This window comes from Schistocerca gregaria, chromosome 4 (assembly GCF_023897955.1).
Source record: "Schistocerca gregaria isolate iqSchGreg1 chromosome 4, iqSchGreg1.2, whole genome shotgun sequence".
NCBI lineage: Eukaryota > Metazoa > Arthropoda > Insecta > Orthoptera > Acrididae > Schistocerca > Schistocerca gregaria.
In genome coordinates, this window is record NC_064923.1 from 498,435,206 (window position 1) to 498,459,065 (window position 23,860).

The 23,860-nt window shown below is 39.4% G+C and overlaps 1 protein-coding gene across 1 annotated transcript in view; it reads left to right on the plus strand.

The window, feature by feature from the left end:
* Nucleotides 1-23,860, plus strand: part of LOC126267412 (roquin-1) — a 246,290-nt gene that overhangs the window by 159,320 nt on the left and 63,110 nt on the right. Inside the window, 3 exon segments of the mRNA XM_049972641.1 lie at nucleotides 83-242; nucleotides 3,625-3,694; nucleotides 17,749-17,832. Of these exon segments, the coding sequence (XP_049828598.1) occupies nucleotides 83-242; nucleotides 3,625-3,694; nucleotides 17,749-17,832 (314 nt within the window).

Sequence of the window (23,860 nt, forward strand, 5' to 3'; positions counted from 1 at the left end):
ACATATTTATATATTTGAAAATTGTAGGTTTCTGAGGCACAATTTCTAATAGGTATCTGTAACATCTGCATTGATTTTGCAGGATATCCAGCAGCCTTGCAAGCAACCACTTTGCCTGGTGGCCACATAGTAACTCCTGCAACTGCTGGATTGGGTGATGGCTACATAACAATTGGCCATGGAATTTTGGATCCTCCTCAGCTGTTTGTTCAAAATAGAGTACCTGACTGTCCATCAGAAGAGTAAGTATTATTAAATAATTTTTAACTTCTTTTTGATGGTAACAAATCAAAATCAGAATTGTTGATTGCATGCCTTAGTTCATTAGAGGCTGTTTCAGTTGGAAGAGAAAAGTAAAAGTTGCTCTGCAAACATTTATTTTTAAGTGGCAATTCTGGTTAGACTTAGTAATAGCCGTAAGGATTTCTGAATGTAAATTATTATTATTTTCATATGCCACAAAAATATTCTGTTTTTGTTTCTCACTTTCTGTTTGTTCACGGTCTATTCATACCTTTAATTTGAAACCTTTGATCTTGCATAAGATTGACACTTGGTAATTCCTCTTCTTCTTCTTGTTCTTCTTCTTCTTCTTCTTCTTCTCTCTCTCTCTCTCTCTCTCTCTCTCTCTCTCTCTCTCTCTCTCTCTCTCTGCCCCCAAAAACATATAGAATTATACATACTGGTGACCTTTTTTCTATCATTTTTTCTAATTGAAAGACACATTCAGCAATACTCACTAATGCCATTGAATCATCATTTCAAGGCACACCACTAGCATGATCAAACTCACTGTTGCTATTGTCATTTCCTGTACTGTCATTATTTTCTTGAATATTGTACGCCACTGAGCGAGGTGATGCAGTAGTTAGCACACTGCAGGACGGCAGTTTAAACCCGCATCCAGCCATCCTGATTTATGTTTTCCGTGATTTCCCTACATCACTTCAGGGAAATGCCGGGATGGTTTCTTTGAAAGGGCACAGCCGACTTCCTTGACCATTCTTTCCTATTCTGATGGGACCGATGACCTCGCTGTTTGGTCGCTTCATCCAAATCAACCATCCAATTATACACCACTGACACACTTTTTGTGAGGTAATATTGATATAAAAATGCAGGGAGTCTTGCATTGGATGCTCCAACGACAACTTTGTCCTCAATGAAATATGAAAAATTTTACAGTCATCATCATCGTCATCTTTATTACCCAAATCTGATTGACAAAATTAACTTCCTTCTTCAGTTTGGAAGAACCTTCTCAGAATCAGTTGGAGATGTGGACAGAATTAAAACTGCAGATTTTATAAATTTTCAGTTTTAGGATGTGAAGAGCAACAGTTTACAGATAGAAGCAGTTTACTGTTATGGACTCTCGTATTTGCATCAAGGCAAAACAAATGTTGTTCAAAAAGTTGTGAAGTTATCCATTCATTGTGACTGGCACTATAGTTAGGAGTAGTGATTAAAACTTATAGAATCACAAAGAGCTTAATCTTTTCAGACCCAAGAATTATGATAGCCAACATTAATTTGAGGTGAACTTCCTGTGTTTTTCTGTATGATAACTTTCACCTTTAAAAGTAAGTTTTTTATTTGGGAGTTTTTTGATGAAGAGACCGGTTTTGTCATATTTGCAAGGTATTATCCTGTTTATAGTGCTGCATAAATCTTTTAACCTATGAGTTTACCGTTCATTAACAGTTTCTAAACTCTCATTATTTTCTTCACCACATACAGTGTTATAGATGACATTATAACACTTCTTCAACTTGACGATCCAGTTGTTAGATTCAGAGAAATCTTCGATGCGTAGCACATTGGCCACATACATCACATTTTCACACTATCCCGTCACCCGCTGGGCTGGTGAAAGCGCTTCCTTTTTGCACTTCATCTTATTTCGTTTGCACTTTCTGAAATGAAGGTTCTCTCTCTCTCTCTCTCTCTCTCTCTTTCTCTCTCTCTCTCTCTCTCTCTCTCTCTCTCTCTCTCTCATGCTTATATTCAATGTCGGTATGGGAGTCCCACAAGTGCAACATGTGTTCTGCAATGAACTAAGTATTTTATTCCTTTGAAATAGTGTATTCATAAGATGGTCCATCATACAACTGTGAACCAAAAAACAAAAGTGTTGTTATTATTATTATTACTATTATTATATACTTCAAACATTTCACTCACTAACTTATTGGCTGTAAAACATCCTACATACAATATGCAACATTTATTCTTAGGACGGCAGTGGTAGAAGGCAAGCACTAGTGATATGAAGTATTCTGACTTGTAACAGCCACCAGTTCAGAATGAGGGTGAAACACTGCTTGAAGGCCAGTGCCATTCCACCTTCTTTTTATGTCAGTTACGCTGTTTTTGCCCTTCTCCATGAATGTTGTTTCCCAGAGTTTAAATGGTGGGAAATTTGTAATTATTTGACACAAAAGCAGGTCTGAATCTGATATCAGTTATAACAACAGTGAGGCAAATATCGCACATGATATTAGGATCTATTCTTAGTACTTCTGTAGAATTTGTAGGACTTCATTGACATTCACTCAAAACAGCAAGCTGTTGTCTTCTACTCATACATTCTTTTCTTTCTTTTGGCATCAGTGTATAAAGATGCCTTCAACCTCAAAGTGCATTATGTCTCTTTTTTTATTTTTGTTATAGTACTTCCATTTTATTGTGTGCCTGAATTCCATTTCATTTAGCTGAGTATATTAATGCCATATTTTTATGTAAAAGCTTTTATGTCTCTGTGTAAAGTATTGGTACAATATCCCAAATTTGACAGGGACATTAAGTTCCCTTGGATTTTCCCCATTCTTTCCCAGAGATCGGTCGAATTCTTAATAAGATTTATGCAGATTTACACAGAGTCCCATTGTCATTGCGATTTATTTCCTTCTTGTTTTTAAGATATAAAAACTTTCTGTTTTCTGTGCTAGTTTATTTTTTCGTGGTTGTCATGTGTGTTATGGTAATGGAAAGTCCTGATGGAATGGAAATAATGTAAGTAGTAAAGGTAACAACTTATTGAATAACAAATGCTTCAATTACAGGATATCCCACAGTATTTACCATATAGCTTTTACTAACCCATCTTTCATATCAGTATGAAGACACCTAAACCATTTCTCAGCTTGAAATGTTGGGGAATAGTACCTGTTAAGTGAAACTGTTCAGTTAGTAAAAATCCAACTAGGCATAACAGTCATGGAACTGAAGCTGTTTCAAAAATAAATTACTTTAAATTGATGCACCCACTCCATAGTTGGTGTCATATTAACTATCTTTTTAACGTAATAGAAAAGAAGTCTTCGCCAGAAACCTTCCTTCTTCAGACCCTCTCATTCTCTTATTTATTATTCATATGGCTTATTATTCAAATTATAAATTTAATGTGTCAAGCATTATATTTTTACCCTGCATAGTTTAGTTGTTGCTTATCTCTACTTTGTTAACATGTTCTGTAATAGCCATAATTAACTTTTATTGTGGGCTTAGTTCAACATTCATCATAAGACTGGCCTTAATGAGTGAAGTGTAAAGTTATTTATACATATATTCATGTGTATATATAATTTTTTTACAAATTATTTGTGTGATTCCACATTTCAGAAGCTATGCAAACAACCAGAAAATGAGACAACATTTGCGAACCTTGCACCGGAGAATAAATGATTTGAAGGTTGGTACTGTTCATATGTGGATAATATTCTGTTTTAAGGTTTATCATAAGCTTGAGATGATTGAAAAACCTTTATATAGGAGAAACTACAATAGATTTGTTGTGATTGTTTCCCTTTTAAAGCAATAATATTTACTTGTTTATCAAATAATAATTATTATCTGTATGGACAGACCATATTAAAAATCAAGGTTTTAATCAAATCTTGCTATAAGCTGCATCACATCTCACATATCAGAAATTTAAATCCTTATTAAAATTTGATCCGTACTTTGTAAATAGAAGCTATTTTCTTTCATTTTTATAATATTAAAATATACTTTTTTATATATAAAATATACTTATTTATAATATTAAAATATACTTTAATCAGAAGTTACACAACCTGAACAATATTTACAAGCCAATACTTGACCACTTGTAAATAATGTCTCTCTATTTTATATGAGAGATACTATGGTGCCAGCAATTTTTACTCCTGAAAAAGGGGAAAAGTATATTTTGGAGGTGAGACTCCATGAACAAGGAAAAACAGCCTTTCTTTCATCATCTACTGTATTGATGGCAAAAATTACTCCAGTAAAACTGAGTTCATAACCTGTATCATAAGATATATTGGGGTCTGAAAATACAGGAAGCACATAATATTGTAGTAAGCTCTACCTTAACCCAAACATTACAGCAATTTCAAAAAATGAGAAAGAGAGATTCCTTGCTTTTTAACCATAAATAGTGTTAAATGAAAATAGACACAAAACATTTCAATGAAATAAAAATACGAAACATAATAGGTTGCTCACATTATCAGCTGAAAAACTGGATGAAAATGGTACAATTATTTAAAACCTGCAGCTTCTGTTGCAGAGTACAAAACAAATACAGTGTCATATGTACTAAGCAGTTTTAAATTTTCTCATGACTGTGTTCTAATTTTCAGTCAGTTGGGATTGGGGGTTTCATTTATCGGAAAAATTGGAAATAGAAGTGAATCCAGCCATTCTGTCAGAATGTGTTCCCGTAAATTTCTACCATTTCTCTCTAAATTCTCCACAGTACTGTGCACAGGAAAGATATATGTCTTTTGAGAAATAAGTAAGACAAAAAGTAAGAAAACAAATATACTTCTGTTCTGATAAACAACAGAACATTATTGCATTCTTTTTTAAATGATGATAGTTGAAGAAATTTGCACTCAATTTGCAACATGGTAAAAAACACAGGCAGAACTTCTCGGATGAGGAGGAAGTTTTGTGTTGTGTAATATAGAATAATTTTTGTGAATAGGCTTAACTGTGTGAGATGGATTAAGCAGGTGGCTAAGAATAACATGCAAGTTGCACACACTAGATAGTGGAAAGTGAAAGGACACACTAAGATATAAAGTATGCAGCATTTACGAAAGTCTGGCATTAGTATTTATGATATTCTGAAATGAAATATAACCACACATAAATATTAAGATGTCAATGAAACTGAAGCCACCAAAACTGTATTAATTATCTTTAATGCGACATTTATGTTAACTAGTTGATAGCAAAATTGCTTTAAAATGCAAAGATAATATGCAGCTGTATTTATCTGTGGCACTAAGCATGTGTGCTGCTACACTATGTGATCATTAGTATCCAGACACACGCAAAAACATGCTTTTCATATTAGGTGCATTGTGCTGCCAGGTATTCCATATCAGCAACCTCAGTAGTCATTATACATCGTGAGACGACAGAATGGGGTGCTCCGAAGAACTTACGAACTTCTAACGTGGTCATGTGACTGGGTGTCCTGCTAAACATCCCTAGGTCCGCTGTTTCCCATGTGATATAGTGAAGTGAAAACATGAAAGGACACGTACAGCACAGAAGCGTACAGACTGACCTTGTCTCTTGACTGACCACCGACAGTTGAATGGGTAGTAATGTGTAATAGGCACACATCTATCCAGACCATCTCACAGGAATTCCAAACTGCATCAGGATTCACAGAAAGTACTATGACAGTTAGGCGGGAGGTGAGAAAACTTGGATTTTCATTGTTGAGTGGCTGCTTATAAGCCAAACATCACTCAGGTATACGCTGAATGACACCTTGCTTGGTTTAAGGAATGTAAACATTAGACGACTGAACAGTGGAAAAACGTTGTGTGGAATGAGGAATCACTGTACACAATGTGGCGATCTGGTGGCAGTGTGTAGATATGGCGAATGCCCAGTGAACATCACCTGCCAGCATGTGTAGTGCCAACAGTAAAATTCGGTGGCAGTGGTGTTATGGTTGGTCGTGTTTTTCATTGGGGGGGGGAGGGAGGAGCAACCCTTGTTGTTATGTGTGGCACTATCACATTATAGGCGTGCATTGATGCTTAAAGCACCTTCTTGCTTTCCACTCTTGAAGAGCAATTTGGTGATTGCATCTTTCAACACAGTCGATCACCTGTCCGTAATGCACGGCCTGTGGCAGTGGCATGTGTAGTGCCAACAGTAAAATTCGGTGGCAGTGGTGTTATGGTTGGTCGTGTTTTTCATTGGGGGGGGAGGGAGGGGCAACCCTTGTTGTTATGTGTGGCACTATCACATTATAGGCGTGCATTGATGCTTAAAGCACCTTCTTGCTTTCCACTCTTGAAGAGCAATTTGGTGATTGCATCTTTCAACACAGTCGATCACCTGTCCGTAATGCACGGCCTGTGGCAGTGTGGTTACATGGCAATAACATACCTGTAATGGACTGGCCTGCACAGAGTCCTGACCTGGATCCTATAGAACACCTTTGGGATATTGTGGAACGCTGACTGACATCAATACCTCTCCTCAGTGCAGCACTCCATGAAGAATAGGCTGGCATTTCCCAAGAAATCTTCCAGCACCTGACCGAAAGAATGCCTGTGAGAGTGGAAATTGTCATCAAGGCTAAGGGGGGCTGACACCATATTGAATTCCAGCATTACCGATGGAGGGCACCAGAAATTGGGAAGTCATTTTCAGCCAGGTGTCCTGATACTTTTGATCATATAGAGTATGTATTCAAGTTTTTTGAATACTTTAACTGGCCAGTTATCGCTTCGAAACAAGCTTTGTCGTCACATTACCCTTTTGGTACACTTTATTTGTTCTATTTGATTTGCATTGCAAGAGTGTTCATTGTACACAGTACAATATTGATTTCCTCTAACTGTAACAAAACTTAAACCAACATATTTGTACGTGCACCACAGATCTACATACAATTTCATAATTTTTGAAGTTTTATAAGATTTTGGTTTATGCCTTTTTCATAATTCCATGGTTATTTCATGGAAGTTATATAAGTGTAGGTGTGCTGCTGGTGGTGTTGCAAACCAAAAATTTAGTGGAAGCAATAAACCCAATCGCCACTGTGGCAGACAGAATGAATTGACTGACAGACATAATCAGACATACTAGGTAACTATTTAAGAGGTCTTCCGTTGCAGCCCAAGTATGTTAGTTTCAGAGCAGTGTTTTAAGAGAAAATAGTGCTCTGCTCTCAGGGTCGTTGCTGCTCCCTGAAAGGAATACTCATAAAAAATCACAGCATTGTTTTGAATGATGCAGCAGATTTATGCAGAAGTGGAAAACAGTTTAAGCCATTGGTGCAACAAACAGATATGTACTACCATTGCACAGTTTGAAGATTGCTGTATCATGTGGTGCAAGTATGGCACAAATTCAGAATAACGTAGGGAATGGACTTATTGACATCGCATGTTTGGGTTAAGAACTGGACATGTCCAGGGCTTGCTTTGACATTGCACAAAACAGTAGTCAGAGTCTGCTACGTGAAATACCTCCAAGACGTTCACTGTGGTTGTGTTACACAAGATCTGTTTGTAGACTTCTTGTTCCACACAAAATAGCTGCTTTGGTGTAACATTAAGAGTTAAAGAGAAGTTAACTATTTCAAAGTACATGTTCTTTGAGTACAAGACGGATATAGTGCATTATCATCACACCTTGTCTATCATGTTTTTGTTATTCAGAAAGTCTCAACTACTTTTACTTCTCGTGAGAAAAAACTTTATAAAGCACCTCTGTCAGTTATATCTGAGAAATATAGAGATGTCATGAAGCTTGCCAAGGAGGATGTGCCAGTCTCAGATATGGAACCATTACGAATGCTACATACAGTTTAGCAGCAGGAGAAGCACAGTGAACTTTTTATGAACATTCCATGCCTATCACTTTCATCAGGGTATCTACTTTTTCTGTGTAATTCTTAGACCCCCTCATCATATTTAGTAATCTGTAATTAGTTAATAATTGTTCAATTTTTTAAAACTCAATAAATGTTATACCAAATATTTGTTTTGTTAAGTAAAAAGCTGTAACAGTGTATTGACAGCCAGAATAAAGGTTGGGAAAGAACAAGAGTTATTAACAGAGTTTTCAAATTCCTGAGCAATTTTTTTGTGTTTTACTAGTAGGTATCTAAACACGACTTATCTGGATTTAGGCTTTCAATTATGGATGGGTTAATCATAACAGGTTTGTGATTAATCATAACAGGTACATGATAGGGCATTCTGGGGGATGTGTTTGGACTAGACAAATGCTTGATGTATTTTACTGTATTAACCCTTTCAGACCCGAAGTTTTTCTGGAGAAAGAAAAAGTTTTCTTTATGTGGTAATGGTCTTAGGCGATTTTTTAATGATTTTAGGAGCAAGATTTATACAAAAATATGTACCTGTTTCCAAAACGTACTTTGTTCACTTGGCTTCACTTTAAGGACTAAAATAACTAATTATGAAATATTCTCTATTGTAATAAATAGTAAAATGACCATTCATTAATTTCCATGCTAAACAACAACAACATTCAGTTATACACTGGAATATAGCGAACCGTGTAGTCTGGTGGTCACAAGTTGCTGCGCACTGCTACATTGACTTGCTGATATTTTTGTAGTGGTGCCCAACGGTTGGCAGCATGTCTGCGTGATGAAAAGGTTGAACATTTACAAGCGTGTAGCTCAGGTTCGCTTAGGGAAGAAATACTTTTGTTGCAGCTACCAGACTGTAAAGTTAATGTACACAATTGTAGCCAGAGGGTCTGAAAGGATTAAGATAACTGTGAAATTTGGAATGTTAGTATAATGTTCTGACAGTGTGTGTACATCCCAGGACAATTGGGAAAACCGGGTAAAACATGGGAATTTCTTCGTGTGGGGAAAACTCAGAAATTTCTTAAAACTGGAAATTTTTCATTGTTTCAGTTTTCAGTTAAATTTTTGTAATTTTAACTGGTAAGAACTGATATTCTAACAAAGAATTTTACTTTAGACCACTCCTGCAGGATAATACTGCAACAGTGAAACATAAATGAGAGAATAACACCAAAACAAAACTTTATTTGCAAAGAAAATGCAGTATGTACAGTAAAAAAACACAGTATTATGAAGATGATAGTTGCTACTCACCATATAGTGGAGATACAATCGCAGATGGACACAACAAGAAGACTGTCACAAAATGAGCTTTCAGCCAACAAGGCCTTTGTCGAAAATAGACACACACTCACACGTGAGTGAGTTACATTTGCATGTATGTGTGTGTGCGGGGGGGGGGGGGGGGCGGCTCTATTTTTGACAAAGGCCTTAATGGTCGAAAGCTCATTTTGTGACAGTCTTTTGGTGTGCGTATCTGTGACTCAGCATCTCCACTATATGGTGAGTCATGTATCCTTTTCATAATATTGTTGCATTCCACCTTGGATTATCAATTGACAGTGCACACACACGCAAGTGTCTGCCAACAGCAAAATGTGTCAATGGCTTTGGGATGAAGACTAAGCAATACTTAGTAACAACAAACTGCAGTTGATGAGTATGACACCACAATTGTTTACATTTCTTGACAGCTCACAGGAAAATATTGCAAATGGTTGTTTTAGAAGTGTTAATTTCAAAGTAAATTTCCTTTTACACAAAGTGAATTATGTTACATTACTGCCTAACTACACCATTGGAAACAAAATTAACAGCTAATATTGTGTGCGAAGCTTAGCTTTTGTTATATCCATGCTGTTTGTTTATCAGTTTAAACCATTAACTTGGCTGGCAAAGGCACATCAATCAGTGCAATCTCAATTTCAGTGCTTTGGAAGCTACCATGAAGTATTTGTGGAATTTGTATTTGTGCTTTCTTATTATGAAAATATGCAGTGTACATGTTGCCATGCATCAAAGTGTTTTCCAAAACACATTGTTTTTTGCTGAGGTTCATTTCCTAAAGTGCCAGGGGGTTCTACACCGGTGTATAAAACCTTTACCATTCAAAGGATTGATAAGTTCTACAGCTGTGGATACCAGCAGAGAATGTCCAGGTGGCTTGGAATTTGGTTTTATGCTTGGTTTGGAGTGCATATTGCACATAAATTAAGGGTGGAATCTTATACTCTGAAGCACAGAAGCTTTGTCTTGCATTACTGCCATCAGTTAAGTCACAAGAAAAGACTTAATTGGGAGATTCATAATTTGAAAGGTGTTCTTCCAGTATGTGATTAGAATGGAAGAGGTACAGTCTGTATCAGGCGTTGCCAAGTTATTTCAGATGGGTGCAGATGCTTTGGGAAATTTTTATCGAGGTCCAGAAGAAAAAATGTATTCCTCAGTAATTTTTTATTTTAATTTTCACTCACAAAATAATATGAAATGCAGTATAGGCATGTTTCTATTCAAAAATCTAGAAAAAAGCTCATATTCCTTACTAATTTTTGATTCTAATAGACTGTCATATTTGTATTGGAAAAACCCAGAAAAAAATGTATATTCAGACTATTTTTTTTATTTTGATTATCATACATAAAATATGAATAACAATAGAGACGCATACTTGTATTTAAAATCAATGGGAGAAATTAGATTTGCAGTCTGGAGCCAGTTTCTTAAAGTTAGGTTCACATGGGGAGCAAATTACGCGAATGGTGTCTTCAAGCTGTGTGACCATTAATCTTGAGGGATACTTGTTCTTCAAAAAATTCATTCTTTAAAAGGAAATTTCATGAATATATGTAGAGCACAAATAGTAGCAATGTACATGATGACTGATTTTTTTACAATTTTCACATTTTTCTGGTGCATATGTACTCCAAAAGTTCTTCAGCAGATGCAGTTAAATATAAGATTGTGGGGAAATTTGTTCCTGCAAGTGTGTTGTCTCCATTCAGAGTACAGGCTTTGAAAGGCAGAACAGCTTCACAGCCACATGCATCCATTCTGCAGCTGGAAACTTCAAAACATGATTTTAAGAATTGCGACAGCTTTTCTATCTTGGAAAAGTTTTGGAATCTTACTACAAATTCCTTCTTAACGTCTGACATAAAGTGTAATAATACTGAAGTGTCTGTTTCAGAATTACTTTTATATTCAAAAATTGTTGGAAAGCAAAAAAATTCTCTGCTTTCAATATTTTTTTCAAATATATCCGGATTGCAATGGAAAGAAGAGAGACACTTTGTATCAGATCACATATTAATGTCCTCCAAGAGAGCCATACCTATCATACTGCACTGATGTGCTAGGAACTCCAAGTAGTTTCTTGCTTCATGTGAATCCCAAGATTTCTAAGAAGAATGTTACTACTTCTTTTATTTGCCAGAAATGTTCAATTACTTGACCTTTACTTGGCCAATGAACATTATTATACTGCAGTAAGTCAGAATGGCCAAATCACATTCAGAAAGAAACACTTTGAAATATCTGTGCTGAAGAGCAGAATAAGACCCCATAAAATTAACCAACTTGATCAGCGTGTCCCTTACTTCTTTCAGTCACACACTAAGTTTCCAATAAAGGGCTGCCTGTTGAATTACACCCTGATAAGATAGCAGCTCAGCATTCTTATTTTAGATTAGCTTTACTAGTCCTTTTTCTTTGCCGATAGTTGCTGGGGCCCCTTCAGTTGAAAGAGACACCATTTTTTCATAACTAATGTTTGATTTTTGTAATGAAGCCATCGAAAGTCTTGAATAAATCTTCTCTGCAAGTCTACCCCTATGGGGTAGGATAACCCTCAGGTAGGAAGTCACTCATTTCAGGGCATGATGATAGGTAATCAAAGCCCTGACATAGGATGTGGTTCAGTTGTTCCAGTCTAGAGTGGTATTGGGTGATGAAAGGGTCACTTGTTTGTGGCTGGTTCTTGGGGGGGGGGGGGGGGGGGGGGGAATTGGGGGTGTGAGGGAAATGGCAGGGGAGATCTATTTGCAGACTAGGTCTGTAGTTAGTGCCTATCTGTGAAGGCCTTGGTGAGACCCTTAGCATACTGAGTATGGGAGTTTTTGGTGTGAAAGGGATGACAGCCATCAAAATACAAGCACTGTTGATGGTTGCATAAAAAGTTCTCGGTTTACTTGCCACGTCAAATTTGGATAAAATCCCAAGCTTTCGATGACTGGCTTCATCATCTTCGTCAGGGGTTTTTCACAAGCTTTCGATGACTGCCTTCATCATCTTCGTCAGGGGTTTTTCACAAGCTTTCGATGACTACCTAAGTCATCTTCGTCAGGGGTAAAACCCCTGATGAAGATGGCGGAGGTAGTCCTTGAAAGCTTAGGATTTTATCCAAATTTGACGCGGCAAGTAAACCGAGAACTTTTTATGCAAGGACTGGATCACGAAAGACTTCGTAGTTACTGTCGATGGTTGGTGGATTTAATGTGGGTAGAGGTGTGGATGGAGCAACCACAGAGGAGGTGGTCAACATCTAGGAAGGTGGCACGTTGGGTTGAGGAGGATCATGTGAAATGGGTGGGAGAGAAGTTGTTGAGGTTGTGAAGGAACGAAGATAGAGTGTTTGGCCCTGCATCCATATCATGAAGATACCATCAACGAACCTGAAGGCTTCCACCAATTATCTGACTCCCCACCTATAAACTCTGCCAAAGTGATCCACTCCCAGATGTCCATCACAACCTCCAATCCCTACTTCAAGCCTTAGGCCATTCCCAGAACCTATCTATTGAATCCACTTCCCTCCTCACCCCTATGACACCCCATGCACCCACCTCCTACATGCTGCCCCCCCCCCCCCCCCCCCCAAATCCACAAACCCAAAAGTCCTGGACACCCCATAGTGGTTGGTTATTGTGACCTCCACTGAAAGAATTTTGGCTCTAATTGACCAACAACTCCAACCAGTTGCCCATAGTCTAGCCTCCCTCATCAAAGACACCAACCAGTTCCTTCACTGACTTCCCCCCATCCCCATCCCTATCCCTACTCATCACTGTTGATGCAACCACCCTATACACCAACCTCCCTCATGCCCATGGTCTTACCTCTATTGAACACTAACTTCTCCAAAGACATCATCAATGAACCTGAAGGCCTCCAAACACACTACCTCGTTCCTCATACACCTTACTGGCATTATCCTAACCCACAAGTACTTCTCATTTGAAAAGAAGGTATATAAACAAATCCGTGGCACTGCCATGGGCACCTCCATACCACCCTCCAGTGCCAATCTTTTTATGGGCCATCTAGAGGAGACCTTCCTAGCCTCCCAAAACACCAAACCTCTAGTGTGGTTCAGGGTCATTGACGATTTCTTCATGATCTGGACTCAGAACCAAGACACTCTATGTATATTCCTTCACAACCTCAACAACTTCTCTCCCATCCATTTCATGTGGTCCCACAAGCCCAAGAACAAGCCCCACAAACAAGTGACCCCTTCATCACCCAGTAGAACTCTAGACTGGAACAACTGAACCATATCCTATGTCAGGGCTTTGATTACCTGTCGTCATGCTCTGTAATAAGTGACATCCTACCCGAGATACTTCCCACTCCTCCTAAAGTAATGTGTCATCGGCCAATCAACCTCCAAAACATCCTAGTCCATCCCTACGCCACTCCCAATTCCAACCCCTTGCCACAAGGATCATATCCCAGTGGAAGACCCAGGTGCAAAACCTGCCCAATTCACCCAACCAGCACTTCCTATTCCAGATTTGTCCTACCCATCAGGGGCTGGGCCACCTATGAAAGTAACCATGTCATTTAACAGCTCTGCTGCTATCATTGCACAGTTTTTTTAAATATTGGTATGACTACCAAACAGCTGCCCAGCAAGATGAACAACCAGTGCCAAACTGTGGCCAAGAGCAAAGAAGCCCACCCCGTGGCGAACATGCAAGTGAACATAACTCACTTGATTTTAATGCCTGCATCACTACCCAAACTATCTGGATCCTATTCTCCATCATCAGCTTTTCTGAATTGTGCAGATGGAAGTTATACTTACATATATTCTCCACTTCTGTAATTATCCCAGCTACTGTAACAAACTGTCCCCACTATCAACCCAATAGTTTCCATCTCCCTCTGTCCTGTCATCTCCTCCCCATTTTCATCTCCCTACCTGTTTATCTGCCACCCTGTGCCAACCCATCCGCCTCTCTTTCCCTGCTACTCTCCTTTTATCCCCATCTTCCAGCCTCACAACCTCCTGACACTTTGCCAGTTGGCATTCCGGACCCTGCACAGTCCACCAGACAGCACTGTTGGCAAGACATGAAACAAGAAGAAACGAAATTTTGGCTGCTGATAATAAAAATAGTTTGCTCGAACTTCTGCAGAAGGCGCCTTGCTATGCCATAGCACTAGATGAATCAGGCAACCTCGTTGATGAAGGAAAAAATGTCCATTTTTGTGCAATTTTTGGATTTTGAAAATAAAGAATTTAGAGAGAAATTGTTAACAATACTGCCGTTGAAAGGCCAGGTCACCTATGAAAGCCGCCATATTATTTACCAACTTTGCTGCAGTCGTGGCACAGCTTTTTATGTTGGTATGACTACCAACCAGCAGTCCACCAGGATGAATTGCCACTGCTAAACTGTGGCCAAGAGCAAAGTAGCCCACCCTGTGGGAAAGCATGCAGCCAAACATAACTCAATTGATTTTAATGGCTGCATCACTACCCGAAGCATCTAGATCCTTCCCTCCACCATCAGCTTTTCTGAACTCTGCAGATGGAAATTATCCTTACAACACATTCTCCACTCCCGTAATTATCCCAGCCTCAACCTACAGTAACAAACTGTCCCCGTACTCTCCACCCAACAGTTTCCATGCCCCTCTGTCCTATCATCTTGTCCCCATTCTCGTTTCCCACCCTTTTTATTTGCTGCCCTGTGCCAACCCATTCTGCCTGTTTTTCCCTGCTACTCTCCTTTTATCCCCATCTTCCAGGCCTCACAACCTCCTGGCACTGTGCCAGTTGGCATTCTAGACCCTGCATAGTCCACCAGACAGCATTCATCTCTATCCCCAGCTGTACACAACTATCGCTTCCCCTTCCCCCCCCCCCCCCCCCCCCCCCTTCTGACTGCTGCTTGCATCCCTTGTGGTAGTTGCATTCTGGCCCGAGATGCTGGAGTCGGCGGTCATGTGTGCACGAGGTGTGCTTGCTTGTATGTGTGAATGGTGTATGTACCTTTAGCTGATGAAAACTGTGACTGAAAATTTTATGTAAGTGTCCTTTAATTGTGCCTGTCTGCTATTTAACATGTTTTTTGTGCTGTAAGTAGCAATCTGTGTTTTCCTACATTGTTGATATTTCTACCTGGAGCTTCCATTGTTTAATATTATGAAATTGATAGATTGCTACTCACCATATAAGGGAAATGATGGGTCACAGACAGGCACAACGAAAAGACTGCTAACAGGAAAAGCTTTTGGCAAAAGGACCTTCTGCATTAGACAACATACACACTCACATTCGTCACACAACTAACACTCATGTGACCAGACCATAGTGAGTGGTCAGTGAATGTGAGGTGCAGTGTGTGTGTGTGTGTGTGTGTGTGTGTGTGTGTGTGTGTGTGTGTGTGTGTGTGTGTTTAATGCAGAATATCTTTTGCCTTACATGATAGCAGACCTTTCATTGTAACTGTCTGACTTAGCATCTCCACTACATGTCGAGTAGCAATCTGTTCTTTTCATAGCATTGTCATTATTATGTCCTGGATTTTCCACTTGTCACTAAAATGCTACCTACTCAGATCTCCTTCTGTTTAGGACTTTGGGTGAAATTGCAGATATGATTTTAGGTATCCATGCCCGTGGTAGATACTGTTTCTGGAAAGGATACCAAAATAAATTAATGTATTAAGAACTACGTACATTGTCTCTTGTATTCCAGTGTGGAGGTGTTGTGTGCCAACATTGGGCAGATGTATTTTGGAACTGAAATTGCATCAAAGCTTCAGAGATCTCCATCACTTACAGCTCCTGAGACTGTTATATGGCCAGATTTTGAACGCATGAGATAACCACAATAAAATGTGTGTTTATATTCAGACATTGTAACTGTTATAAGTTATGTAAAAATAGTTTCATTCACCGTATGGCTGTCACAGTGAGACTCATTTCAAAAGAAAGAAATGCGAATGGCCTTTATTTGTATCTAGATCTGAGGACCTTAGGTTATAATATCCCAGTGGGAAATGTCTACTTGGCCTCTAATACTATATTATCTTCTGTTTCTTCTCGACATCTACATGTATTGGCTGTGTTAAGCTTTTGTTAACTAATGAACAGCTATTAATGCATCAATGTTCCTTACACACTGATGGAAAAAAAAAAATTACAGCACCAAGGAGGAGTTGGTGCGACATAAATGAAAGTTGGTAGGCATATTTCTACATTTAAAAGATGATGACTTTTCATATTTCATGCCATTCGCATAAGAGTGACACTAATAGTGCCATTATGAGGATGCAAAAGAGGTTTGTTTTAAATGCACACTGTTACTGTCTTGATCATTAGTTGCTTTTGAGATTGAACTTGGAAAGTTGACATTAGTCGTGAATGCCTTTAAGGCGTCAAAGATGCCATTATAAATACCTCACTGAATCTGAACAAGATCATGTAATAAAGCTAAGAGAAGCTGAATGTTCCTTCGATGATTCTGCAGATAGACTTGGCAGGAATGTAGCCATTGTGCACGATTACTGGCAGCGGTGGTCACAAGAATGTACAGTCGAAAGAAGACCAGGCTCCAGATGACCCCGCGGCACCACAGGGAGTGAAGACCATTGTGTTTGGCATGTGGCTCTGGCCTATCATACTGCATATGCAGCAGCAATTTGACCAGCAGTTGGTGCCACAGTGACATAACAAACTGTTGCAAATTGGACAGCTCCAAGCCAGATGCCCTGCAGCGTGCGTTTCTCTGATCCCAAACCACTGCCATTTACAACATAAGTGGTGTCTCATTGGAGGGCAGGGTGGAGGTCTGTTGTATTTTCTGAGAAAAGCTGGTTCTGCCTCAGTGCCAGCGATGGCAGTTTGTTGGTTAGGAGGGGCCAGTTGAGAGTATGCAACCAACCTGTCTGCATGTGACACACATGCTGGATGTACCTACTTGGTGTTATTGTCTGAGGTGTGATTTCGTATGACAGCAGGAGCTCTGTTGCGATTTTCCCCACACAACCTGACTGCAAACTTGTACATTAATCTGTTGATTCAATCTGTTGTGCTGCCATTTGTGAAATGGCATTCCAAGGGGTGTTTCCTAATTGGATAATGCTTGCCCACTGACCGCTGTTTTAACTCAGTGTGCTCTACAATGTGTCGACATGTTGCCGTGACCTGCTCAATCACCATATCTGTCTCCAATTGGGCACACGTGGGACACTATCAGACAACAGCTCCAGTGTCATCCACAAACAGCATTAACCGTTCCTGTATTGACTGACTCAGTGCAACATGCATGGAACTTCATCCCACAAACTGATGTGTAACACCTGTGCAACAAAATGCATGTGCATGTGCATTCTTGCATTCATCATTCTGGCAGTTACACTGGTTATTAATGTACCAGCATTTCACATTTGCAATTGCTTATCTCATGCTTACATTAACCTGTGATCTTGCAATGTTAATCACTTAAAAAAGTCACCCAGACAAATGTATTCCTGAAATTTCATTACTTATATTTTTTGGTGTTGCTATTTTTTTTCCATCAGTGTAATGTATAGCAACTTTTGTTTATTTTCTGGTTGTTGTTTTTCTTATTTTTCTTTCAGCTGGTTTCACATGGGAGTGCACTTACTGAAGGAGAAAAGCTTACACAGGAATTGCAGCTTATAGAACAGGAAGAACTGAGACTGGTAAGCATCTTACATAATTCTTTGTTTCCAAACTACATTACTTTATCATTATCATAATAGTGAAAAAAATTAATTTTGTGATACTGTGTTTACATAGGGCTTCATTGAGAGATAAGGGTTAAAGTAGAGCATGTAATTGCTAACGTATCAAAAACTGTAAAACTCATGGTGGGTTAATTAGTAATCCATAATTTCAAATGTCAAGTCAAAGATTGATTTCACGCTCCTGAGGCAGTAAAGCAGTAAAAAATAAGAGAGACAGGGTGGATGCCAAAAATGTTGTGGCAACCTCTACGACAGTGATTCGAAGAAATCAGCTGTGGTTAGTAAGAAAAACTCGATAACAGAAGACAAGAAAAGAGTTGCATAAACAGTCAACAACACAAAAAACTGTTTCTTTGTATACAGAATGAAGACATAGTTACATTGGCCCTGTTTGTGTCGTACAATAATAAGCAACTATTGGCCCTGTTTGTATAATATAGTAAAGATTAAGTCATTTTATTCCTTGTATGGGAACATAACACAGGTCAAGATGAAAATTTCTTGACTATCAGAGAGTGGCATTGATGATGATAATTTATTTCTTTTGTGGGTACACATTGGGCAAAATTGTCGGTCAAACTTCATTTTGATCCACAAAATAGTTTCGTTTGTAACTCAAGATCAGGCCTGGAAGAATTTTTACTACTTCTTAAATAATTATGTTTTTCATTCCAAGGCTAGTCTCATAAAGAAAAGTCACTACACTTTCCACACTACGAATACTGCAGTTTCTATGTCTTAGGTCATGCAAGATGTTAAGGTACTATTTTTGAAAATGAATCTAAATCCTGAAACCCATCATGTCTTTGGTGCACTGAGCTCATAGGTAAGACAAAATCATTTGGTTACTTATTTTAGTAACAGTTAACGGGATGAATGTACCCCTTGCCTCACAAATATACAAAATTATGAAAAGTATTCAAGGGTGATGAATTTAATTGGTGTGGGAAGTCACATGCATCATTATGATATCTGTTGATCTTTACATGGATTTGTGAATATTTTGAAGCCATATTTGACAACTACCAATGCTCAAAGGAAGATGCCCCATCAATAGCAAAACGTAGTCAATGTTTTTCAGTAGAGTGCACTGTGTCTCCAATTGAGAACAGGACAGGACACCAAGTGTACATCTTGAAATACATTACAAATTTAGACCATTCACACATTGTCGTTTTACAGCAGGAGAATTCGTCAGCATGAGAGTCTGCACACCAAATTGGCTTACACTACAGTAATGTTAATCATACATTGAAGATCTGCCTCATAGTGGTCACCTGCAGCATCTCGTCACTACTGACTGCTACCTACAGATTATGGTTCATAGATTCCCTGAGAAAAATGCATCAGAACTGCCTTTTTGGCGGCAAATTGGTGAGTTGCGCGAGCCCAGTCAGTATGCAGTCATCCTGTGCAATCAATTTTGTCACTTGGCATCCATTGCAAACAACAGTACAACTCCGCTCCTCCAGCATTGTGTTGCACAGAGAAGGTGTAAAGAGAGAAAACCAGGGATGGGATTCTCCTAAGTGATGAGTCCAGGCAATTGGGGCCCGATGATCATCGTAGGAGAGAGTGGAAAGTATTTAACTGCCAAGGCAAATCTCAGGCATCCAGTCCCAAGGGTTCAATAGAGACGTGGATCAGCAGTGTTTTTGCTCATTATCATGTACAGGCACTGGATGCCTCTCATTGCACTATTGAGGGTAATTTGAGTGCTACGCAGTATCAAGAAAGGATCCTCTGTCATACGTATCGTCCAACACTACGGTCAACATTTCAGTGATGGATTCATCTTTCAGGGCTGTGTTGCATAACACTGAAACAACGTTCTCCAGGAGATAGGAATCAATAAAATGGATGCCTGCAGTGTCAGCCTAAATGAACCCAATTTACCATAATTGTGTGTAACAAGTTGAATCTACAACATGTTACTAGAACCCTCGACCGACACTAGTGATACCAAATTTTTGCAGAACTCGTAATTTTTGGGGTGTCGTGACCCATCCCACATAAGCCTTACATGGTATGCCAAATCTTCTAACTTTTGATAACTGACAACAATTCTACGAAGATTAGTCAATAAGTACGAGGGCCACTCCAAAAAAAATGCACACTATTTTTGTAAAAATACAGTTTTCATTCTGCATGTGTGAAAGTTTTACAGTGTGTAGATACATCCTTCCCGCTTGTTTTCAACCTTAGTTCAACCTGTTCCTGTGAGTGACGCTGTCACAGCATGTCTTCAAGATAGGTGCTACACTTGATGTTCGTCAGAAGCAACATGCTGTCATAGAATTCTTGTGCTGTGAAAACAAGACAGTGGGAAATATCCACAAGAGGTTGAAAAAGGTGTATGGAGATGCTGCTGTCGATCGTAGTACAGTTAGTCGGTGGGCAAGCAGGTTACATGACGAAAGTTGGCACAGCAATATTGAGGATTGTCCTCTCAGTGGCAGGCCTCGTACTGCACACACTCCAGGCAATGTGCAGAGAGTTAACGAATTGGTGACTGCTGACAGACGTATCACAGTGAGCGAATTGTCACGCTACATTGGGGTAGGGGAAGGAAGTGTTTGCAGAATACTGAAAGTGTAGGCATTAAAAAAAGGTTTGTGCCAGGTGGGTTCCCATGAGGTTGACAGTGGTTCACAAAGAAAAAGGAAAAACGGTATGCGGCGAACTTTTGGAACAGTACAAGAATGGTGGAGATGAATTTCTTGGAAGAACTGTCACAGGTGATGAAACATTGCTCCATCATTTTTCGCCAGAGACAAGGAGGCAATCAGTGGAGTGGCATCATGCAAATTGAACCAAGGGAAAAAAAAATTCAAAACCATACCTTATGCTGAAAAAGTTATGGCTACAGTGTTTTTCGATTCTGAAGGACTCTTGCGTGTGGGCATCATGCCAAGTGGAACCACCATAAATTCTGATGCATATGTGACGACACTGAAGAAACTTCAAGCTCGACTGAGTTGTGTTCGGCCACATCAGTAAAAGCAGGATGTTTTTCAGTTGCATGACAATGCATGGCCTCATATCAGTCAAAAAACCATGGAAGTGATCATAAAACTCGGATGGACAACACTGAAACACCCGCCTTATAGTCCTGACCCGGCTCCATGTGACTATCATCTCTTTGGGAAACTGAAAGATTCTCTTCGTGGAACAAGGTTTGAATATGATGTCTACGTTGTGCATGCTGCCAAACTGTGGCTCCAACACATTGGTCCAGAATTTTACGGTGCAGATATACAGGCGCTGGTTCCAAGATTTCGTAAGGCAGTTGAGAGGAATGGAAATTATGTGGAGAAATGAAAGTTTTACAGTGTATAGATACATCCTTTAGGAACAATATTTTCAAACATGTAGAATAAAAGATTGGTTTTTTAAAAAATAGTGTGCATTTCTTTTGAAATGACCCTCATATCTGCAGTTTTGCTCTAATTGTCTTTAGGTTGGCTGTAAGGCTTTATGCATTCAGCAGCCTCTAGATAGCACCACTATCTTTGCCTGTGGTAGGTGCAACATTATCACACCAGTCTGCTGTGTAATGTTGTGACATAATGACATTCATGCCACTCTTTGTTTACACCATAGACAGACAGTGTTCCATTATATGTTTTTGTGGTCTGAAGGTATACCATGAGTGGCAGTTCATAGAAGTCCTTTAGCGCAACACAGGACAATGTTTTGTCATAATGAAGTGTTTACCAGTAGACTGAACAGTTCAGAAGTAGTCAGACAGGCATGAAGGGTCAGGAAAGAGTTGGATGTCCAACTACAGCTACAGCTGACAAAATTCTGCATATGAAATTTAGTGTAGCAGGCTCAACTTTCACAAAGTATGTGCAAGATGAGCTTCAAAAGAATGCAATGAAGAGCACAAGCGTAACCATGTGCAGTGCTGATCTCTCCCTGTTAATTACCATCCGTTTGGCCCACTTAAAGGTGCTTTAAGAGGCTGTCGGTTGAGCTCTGATCAACAAATGGAGGAAGCGATGTTGTGCAACCAAAATTTTTTTCTCAACCTCATATCGAGAAGCTAGTGCAATGGTGTTTGAAGTACGGAGGACATCTCTCTACCATTCCACTCCCTAACAGAGCGCGGGAAAAACGAACACCTAAACCTTTCTGTTCAAGCTCTGATTTCTCATATTTTATTTTGATGATCATTCCTACCTATGTAGGTTGGGCTCAACAAAATATTTTCGTATTCGGAAGAGAAAGTTGGTGACTGAAATTTCGTAAAAAGATCTTACCGCAACGAAAAACGTCTTTGCTGTAATGACTTCCATCCCAATTTGCATATCATATCTGCCACACGAGCTGCCATTTTTTGCACCCTTTCGATGTCCTCCGTCAATCCCACCTGGTAAGGATCCCACACCATGCAGCAATATTCTAACAGAGGACGAACGAGTGTAGTGTAAGCTGTCTCTTTAGTGGACTTGTTGCATCTTCTAAGTGTCCTGCAAATGAAACGTAACCTTTGGCTCGCCTTCCCCACAATATTGTCTATGTGGTTTTTCCAACTGAAGTTGTTAGTAATTTTAACACCCAGGTACCTAGTTGAATTGACAGCCTTGAGAAGTGTACTATTTATCGTGTAATAGAATCCCAACGGATTTCTTTTGGAACTCATGTGGATCACCTCACACTTTTCGTTATTTAGCGTCAACTGCCACCTGCCACACCATACAGCAATCTTTTCTAAATCGCTTTGCAACTGATACTGGTCTTCGGATGACCTTACTAGACTGTAAATTACAGCATCATATGCGAACAACCCAAGAGAACTGCTCAGATTGTCACTCAGGTCATTTCTATAGATCAGCATCATTTATATAGATCAGCATCTCCACTGCTACTCACCATATAGCGGAGATGCTGAGTTGCAGATAGGCACAACAAACAGACTGTCACAAATAAAACTTTTGGCCAGTAATGTCTTTGTCAAAATTACACACACACACACACACACACACACACACAGGCAACTGAGGCCACGCTGAGTTGCTTGAGGCTGCAGTCACGTGTGTGTGTGAGTTGCGTTTGTGTGAGTGTGTATGTGAGTGTTTGTTGTCTTACGAGCCGAAAGCTTTGTTTGTGACAGCCTTTTGTTGTGCCTCTCTGCGACTCAGCATCTCTCCTATCCATATGTAGTTTCCTTGTAGATTAATGCACTTGGTCCAACCATGTTCCAGTGCCTTGATCCCATCTCGAAAATGAGTTTCCTCAGGCCTGCACAATAGTTGTCAACTCCGGCTATCAATTCTTCGTTTGAAGTGAATCTTCATCCACCAAGTTTTGGGAAGAGATGGAAGTCTGAGACAGCCATATTATGTGAATAAGGTGGGTGTGGCAACCTTAGTTCATGTAATTTTTCCATGGCGACGGCACATGTGTGCTGGCGTGCATTGTCTTGATGGAAGATGACTTTCTTCCTTTTTACACCTGGGCCTTTTTGCATATCTTTTGTTGCAATTAGTACAGGAGGTTAGCACAGTACTCTCTCCAGTAATTGTTTGCCCAGTGAGGAGACAGTCTACAAACAGAATCCCCTTCACATCGCAGAACACTGACGCCATGAACTTTCCTGCCAAAGGAATTATCTTTGTTTTCTTTGGTGGCGGAGAATCAGCACTGCTTTGACTGTTGTTTTGTCTCTGGGGTGTAGTAGTGCACCCAAGTTTCATCCATGCTCACAAACTGGCACAAGAAATCTTGTTTGTTTTTCCATTGAATGCGCAAAATTTTGTTCCAATATGTCCATTCTCATGCATTTTTGATCCAGCGTCAAGAGTTGTGGCACCCATCTTGCAGATAATTTTTTCCACTTCTAATTCTTCAGTTAAAATGTTATATGCCCTTTCAGATGGCACCTGGAAAGCATGAGTAATTTGGCTCATTTTCAATTGTTGATCCTTCATGACCATTTTGTGCACTTTTACAATGATTTCTGGAGTAGTGACACATC